This window comes from Anoplophora glabripennis, unplaced genomic scaffold (assembly GCF_000390285.2).
Source record: "Anoplophora glabripennis isolate ALB-LARVAE unplaced genomic scaffold, Agla_2.0 scaffold56, whole genome shotgun sequence".
NCBI lineage: Eukaryota > Metazoa > Arthropoda > Insecta > Coleoptera > Cerambycidae > Anoplophora > Anoplophora glabripennis.
Window position 1 is genome coordinate 1,145,850 of NW_019416232.1, and position 7,589 is coordinate 1,153,438.

The window sequence follows — 7,589 nt, forward strand, 5'->3', positions numbered from 1 at the left end:
GATCCAGTAAAATCAGCATTTCTATTAAATCGTACTCAGCGGGAGCAATGCGCATCTCGTTCGGGTGCCTTCCCATGCGAAAACTTCTTAGCCGACCATGTCGTAGGTGACGTGGCCAGCTCTTTTCACCTAAGTAATTCTGGTACATCGCCCTTCCGCTCTCATGATTTCCCCCGAACGTTCGATCACCGCCTAAGTGGTCCATATTTAGAAAGTCTAATCCGACACGGCGCTCAACCATCGTCGTCGAGATCTCCCCCAGGAGCTCGTGTCCTAGACACGACGTCTGTAGGACATATCCACCACAGGCCATAGTCATTTGAGAATCTAGCACGACCTGGCGCCCAAAGTGGAGCTCGAAGCTCTGTTTCGATGTCTCCACCGCCAGCCCAGGTTACTGAATCTCCCCAAAACTCACATTTATTAGGCACAACCAATCCAAACGATCATAGTTTACGACATGGCGCCCAACGTGGAGCTCGATTCGAACTTCCGATGTCGATATTACAAATACTTCAGGTCATAGTTCACGACATCTATATTTTATTATTTTTGGCAAAGATTAGTAAAGAGTATTCAGTTGATTCTTAATTTAATATTTAATACACAAATAGTTTATAAATGAAGTATGACGCCAAAATTAACAGTTTGGTTATATTTTTCTCAATTGAGTAAAAATCATAAATGTAACTTCTGCTCAAAAACAATTTTTAAGAATTCCAGTAGAATGGAAAAACATTTAAATAAGTGTATTGGCTGTCCGAGGAAAATTAGAAACCAGTTTATAAGAAAGTCTAAAGGTAAGTAATAAGTAAAATATATCAACACATATTCATTAGAATAAAAGTAATATTTTGCTTTGTGTACCCTCAAGCAGTGACCTGTGAAAACATGACATTACTCATAGGTGCCTTATTAGATTCAAGGTCAAAAGTACTTCTCCCGACATGTCCGGACATTTCATCGACATGTCCAACGGACATGTCCATTTCCGAAAAGGGCCCATCTTTAGTTTTTTAAGGACAAATTTTGTTGTAATATTTAACATGGTGATGTATTTTTTTGTGTGTGAAAAATTACATGATAGTACCCACACAGCACTACTCATTTATGAAAGCTGCAAATGTTTTATTATTTTATTAAAACTATCATAATAAAAAATAAACAAAACAAACTTACGTAATTTACGTTTATTCCATATCAAAAGCTACAATAATATAAATACAATATCTAAATAACTTTGGTAATATAATATACAAAATAAAATATGAACTTAAAAACTAAAAAATATTTTCTTGCACAAAATAATAGTACAAAGTGTTTAACAATAATGTAATAAATATGACATAAACTAGATATATCATCATGGGAAAAATGAACATATATTTGACAGAGTGCTGCACAGACAAAAGTTAAATATGCACCGTTATAAATCTAAAGTGAATATGTTTCATTTCAGAGTTACTCCTTAAATAAATCAACAAATTGGTATAGACATGTACTTATTTTGTGGTAGCTACATTACAAATATCTACCTATCTAGGAATGGAAAAGCCATTAATTAAAAATTGCAATGATGACTCGCTGTGTGCTTTTAGTATTACTCTGCCAATGTACTTAATAACAACATTCAGTCTCTGTTCTTAAGTACCAAACATTAGATCAATAGCTGTTCAAAATATACAAGATGAACATTTATACAAAAAAACCTTGGCTCAACAAAAGCTTGGGATACACACATTTTATTACACTTAAGCTGTACACTTAACAGAGCTTCATTTAACAAACATATAAGAGATGAACTGGTTGAGTTTAAGTGTAAGTTCAAAATTTTATGTTTGTTAAATTTAACTTGGAAATATTATTAAAGCAAAATTTAGTGAAACCACTTTCTGCATGAATAACACCTAACATTTTATTTATTGTAGGTGTTTTAGTAACGATATTCTGTGTAAGGAATGTTTAGCAACATTAAAGGTATTCCTAATAATAATAAAGTAAGTATTTTTTCACCAAAACATCTTTTAAACAATTATGTATACATTTTGTAATAAAATATTTATCGCTAAAGTTTATTTGCTAAAAGAATATATTAATTTTGATAAATAAACGATAAATTTTAAGGCTAATAATACTATTTTATATGTTAGCATCAACTAACATTTATTTGGCACTGCTGCTGGAAGTATCTTACGATGCAATTAAACTTTTTCTACGATTTGAATATATTATATTTTGTAATGCAAACTATGAATATTTTAACACATGTTAAATTAAAATGTGCACAGGCTGATAAGATGGATGTGAAAAAAATGAAATATACATAATAACGTACATATATTTACAAAATCTAAATGCCTTTTAGCAGCTTTAGTTACAAAAAAAATGTCATGATAAAGAGCAGGTTCACAAACCTACGTCCAAAAACGAATAATAAAAATAATACTAAACTGCAGAGTGTTTTCCTATTATTTCGCCAGATTTGGAATAAACATGTTTCCCATCAAACTCTAGAGACATCTGCTTCTCTTCTACTTTCAGGGGCTCTTGTTCCTCCCTAAGAATAAAAAGTAAATTAATGATGTGATGAATGAAATTAAGTAACATGCACACATGCATTTCTAACTCAATAATTTTTCTGAAGTTATTACCAAACTATTAAATGAGATTTTAAATTTATTTGCAATAAAAAAGAAAATGTTTTGTTTAGTATTACATTAGATATTTTCAGATTTAGTGTGAATGATACTTTTTATTATTAGTAATCAATTATTAAAGGCCAATTATAATGCCTAAGAATATACATATCTCACTTGTAAAATGCATAATGTGCAAACCCTACCTACCCTATATATGCCGATATAAAATTAACTTTTATATTAAATGATTTTTTTAATGAAAGTAAATTTTCATTGTCTGTGTTGAGAAAAAACCGATGCATGTTTAAGAATTAATTTGGTTTAATCCTTGTCACATTTTATCCTGAAAAGGGAGAAATATCAAAACAGAAATCGTGTGTTTTGTTTAGTGACGTGTGATGAGTTTCTATATTTTATCGTGTATCTAATTCTGACGGCCAGGAAAGAATAATGATAAAAATAATTAGTAATTAGATGTATGTACCTAGCTGATATTTTTTTTTAGTAAGTATACTGCTCTGTTAATTAGGAAGAGTGGAGAATTTTCAGTTTTATGGTTTTCATGTGATGTCTTTTATATAAACCAGATTAGGTCAAGATTCCTGTCTTAACCTAACCTGGATAAAAACAATCATTTTTCTTTTATTGAAAATTGTTTTGATAATTTTTTTGTTTAATGAGACAATTGCATTTTCAATATCAAATGTGCAAAATTAGCTAAATAAGGTAATTATTATATTGAAAACACCCCTAAGTGCTTTTATCATTAGGGCATATATGGAGGAAGCAAGCTTAAGGCGACAGTGTAGACGAGTGACAGAAAGAGAAAGAGTTAATTTGGGTAATATCTTTCTCTCTTTCGTAGGCACATGATTGGCTAACGTAACCTGTTCCTCAACAATTAGAGAGTATAGAAAGAGAGAGTGAGTACTCAAAATATCGCCCTTTTTCTCTACAGTGTCTACACTTTTTAACACACTGTGCTTCCTTCATGTAGTATGTGCTCTAATGCTCTTGTAACTTCTACCAAGTGCTTCTAAAGTACATTTTTTGTCAATTGTACGGCATCTAATGATTTCAAGCAACATGACCAATAATTTTTTGCATTAAAAATTAAAATTAAAAAATTATAAAATCAGCAAGATCAAATTACATTAAAACACAACATTCTGTTCACGGGCATGTGATTGGTGTCATTTTTCATGAGATTTTGTTCCACGAACTAGCAATTACATTATCTAGAGCATAGACGCAATGGTTTGCCATCGTTCATTGTAAACGAATCATTAATATTGATGACGCTAAGATTTAGACATTTTTAGTTAACACTACCAGGCGCGCAATGTTGGTTGCCTAAGCTCGGCGGTCATGTGGCATATAATCATTTATGAAGGTTCTGTAATTTGCGGGTTATTTGACGACTCATTTTAATATGAGTCTGAAGTTTGATTTTTATATCAAAATGTTACATTTTGGCGATAAGGGGTCCATAAACCGCCTTCAAACTTCACTCCACTAATAATATAATAGTTCTAATACGTGTATTGTACAAACTAAAAAGTTTTCAGTCAAGGTCTGTCGAGCAATTGATATTGTGAGTTTGAACATAAGAAATTGTGCCGGCGCCTAAACAATAAAAAGAGCAGTTTTAGAAAATTGTGTTTATACTTTTACTTTATATTTATTCATTAAGAATGGAAAACTTCGATCTGGAAATTCTAGAGACCAAAATATGACGATTGGGGTAAACATATGTCTTAAACAGTATTGAAGGTTTAAAATACAGGGTGTTAAAATGCAATTCTTCTGAAATTTCTCGATAATTTTGAATATCTTGAATCTTGCAGCATTAATTTAAAAATTATCGGACTTGTGGCATAATAAACAATAATTTCTGGTTAATTTTCCACTGGATATTCGGGAAATTAGATTACCCCTAATTCCTAATAATGTCCCCGAGAGAAAAAGAATTCTTGTAATTCTATTTTAAAAATAAATCATTCTCGAATTATTACTTTTTCTTGGTTATACAGCCTTCATTATCGCTCTCACGCAACGGCCGATAAACCATGGGTACTTTCCGATCCTGTATTACTGTTATCAAATACTTTAATTCTAAAAAGAAAAGATTTATATAGAGAGATTATATAGAGAGATTTTTATAAAAGTTAAAAATTGATATGGCTCAGAGGATGGTAAAATTAATAAATAACCATATGAAACTTTATAATGGTGACCATTTTTGTTTACTTTTAATGAATTATAATGATTAATTAAAACGATTAGCATAAGCATAATAAATTACCTAAATCATTTATCATTTTCCTTATGAATTTTAATTGTAAGAAAACAAATTGTAGCAAAACTATCTTTTCTTCATAGACAACCTCACAATACTTGCCAATCTTTCTATCAGTTGAATATTTGATTGTTCATATTTCCATTTCCTTTTTCTGAACTTGCAGGGAACCGTAGACAAAATTGGACATACATAACAGACAATTTGTCTGTCAATTCAATATTTTATTATTATTAATTTTCATATTTCTGTCTGAATTTGTGGGAAAACAAAGACAAAAAACATTTTATACATATACACAAGTATAAAAGAGCTAACATTTAGTGTGTATATACATGCATGCATGCAAACTGTATTCATACCGAGTACTGAGGTATGACTTTCGTATAAATGCATGCTGAGAGTACACAAAAAATTCTTACGTTGGTGTGGGAACCAATTTTATAGGCTGGGGCAAGTTGAGGCTGCTCGGATGGGCAGGGGCAGCTTTGTAACTGCAATAAGGCAGCGGAAAACGCCAACTGTATAAACTAAAATATGCATGGAAATATGTGCGTATGTATTGGAGAACTAAATTTCGAGAATTGTGGAAGCGTCACATAAGCTGTCAGTCATATGAAAGAATGTGCGTAACATTGTGTTAGTGTTATTTTAGATACGTCACTTCAGGGAGACCATGTAAAAAATCCTTTATAAAAGATTTCTCAACTGAAAGTCAAGAAAGAAGTTCATGTTCATGTAACAAAATAAGTAGAAATTCAGTGATTCTCATAGTAGCAAAGAATTAAACTTCCAAAAACTGCATGTTTAGCTATTGATGAAATATTTAATTGGTTCTGTAAAATACAAGACAAGAATATTTTCATATCTAAACGTCTACTCAAAGAAATGGTATTGGAAGCAGCTCAAATTATGCATCTAACTTCAAAGCTTCCAAGCTTCCAATGGTTGGTCGGGAAAAAATTGTAATTAGCATAAAATTCCCTTTAAAAGTGTGTACGGTGTAGGTATATGCTATTTTACTTTCAAAAATGTTGTAAACTTTTAAAATGATGACTGGAAAGCTAAGTTGCAATCAATATGAAAAGACTACTCCCCCAAAAGATATTTTTAATGCTGTTCATCAGCAACAGGTCTTATTTTTTCTACTACAGAAACAGGAAGAAAATCGGTAAAGGAAAAAACGATACTGTTGTGTTTAAACATAGAAGGCGATAAAGAAAAGACGTTAGTTACTAGAAAAAGTAAGAAACCCAGATTATTCAAATATGGATAAATTGGGCCTCCAATAAAAAAATTTGTATGACTGGAATTTATTTCAACATGGTTAATGAATTTTGAAAGCAAGATGAAGTGAGAAAAGATAAATGTAGCTTTACTTTTTGATAACGCAACTTCTCATTAGAATATTTACCCCACCTCTAAATAATGGAAAGCTCTATGTATTGAATATTTTAAGATTCTAGTGGGTCTCTGCTACTAGGAGGCTATACTGTTTAGAAATAAATATAGTGAGCATACTGATTTTCAAATTGAGATAATATAATATATTACTAGAACATAATAAATTTAATAATTATAAAGGATTTTTCAATTGTAATTTTGTAAACAAGCCGTTAAATATTTATCTAGAAAATATATAATGTTCGAAGTTTATTCCTTAATTTATCTAAATACTTATTTCAAAAAGAAGTTTATGATTTAGGAATGAAAGTTCTAGACATTTCGTTCATAAAATATTAGGTGTGATGCAATGGTGATAACTCTGATTTTGATCGTAACAAATATTTAAAATTTGTGAAACTGTAGTTGACAATGAAACCACATAAAAAATTGCAAAAATTTGTGCAGTAGAGAAAAATATATTCCATACATTCATATACATTCATGAACTGCCAAAATGTGAAAACAACTTACCTCCCAAGCTTCGGGTCTTCTTCGTCGGTTCGTTTTGATTTGGAATTACAACACAGTGCTATCAAACCGATTCGATTTATGCAATAACAAGTTATGTCCAGCACCAACAGGACTAACAGTATTGCGCCAATAACTATACCGATTATAGCAGCGCTGCTCATTGCTGGGCTTTGGACTGGAACAACAGGATCTATGCCTAAAGAATAAAAATTTTGTTTTAATTTTATCGTTATATTATATGATGACAGTGTGGTGTTTAATCAGTGTTAGTTTATTGAGTGACATATATTTGATATTGCAATTCTCTGTCCATGGGAAAATGTCACAGCAATTAGTTATATACACATTTATAAATAACACACTAATACAAGGTCTAACCTCTGATCTGTTTTTTTATATGTTTACGCATATTATTCAGAGTATCAAATAATTATTCGTCTCCTTCAACTGTTATTAAGGTACATAAGTATTTATAATTTTCAATTAATATTCATTGTTGAATATATTCATAATAGACTAAGAGTGAAATATTTATTATGATTTCTAATTAATATAGGTTTTCAGTGCGACGGCTGATGAAAAGTATGTGGTTATATTTTGATAATGAGGCATAACGAATTTACTTTTTTAAAATGAACCGTAACTATAAAAAATTGATTATTATTTATCAAAAAATGTTTGGGTACCATTCTTCGTTACCGATATATATATATATATATATATGGTAAACATAT

At 30.6% G+C, this 7,589-nt stretch overlaps 1 protein-coding gene across 2 annotated transcripts in view; it reads right to left on the reverse strand.

Moving 5' to 3' along the window:
* Positions 1-1,281: 1,281 nt before the first annotated feature.
* The window catches only part of LOC108903654 (fasciclin-2), a 530,484-nt gene continuing 524,176 nt past the window's right edge, over positions 1,282-7,589 (reverse strand). The window contains exons 8-10 of one of the 2 annotated variants that reach the window (XM_018705896.2): positions 6,856-7,051; positions 5,361-5,432; positions 1,282-2,557 (exon numbers count right to left, since the gene is read on the reverse strand). In XM_018705896.2, the coding sequence (XP_018561412.1) occupies positions 2,446-2,557; positions 5,361-5,432; positions 6,856-7,051 (380 nt within the window). In that variant the 3' untranslated portion in view covers positions 1,282-2,445. The remainder of the gene's footprint in view (positions 2,558-5,360; positions 5,433-6,855; positions 7,052-7,589) is intronic. The other variant, XM_018705897.2, reaches the window with a different exon arrangement.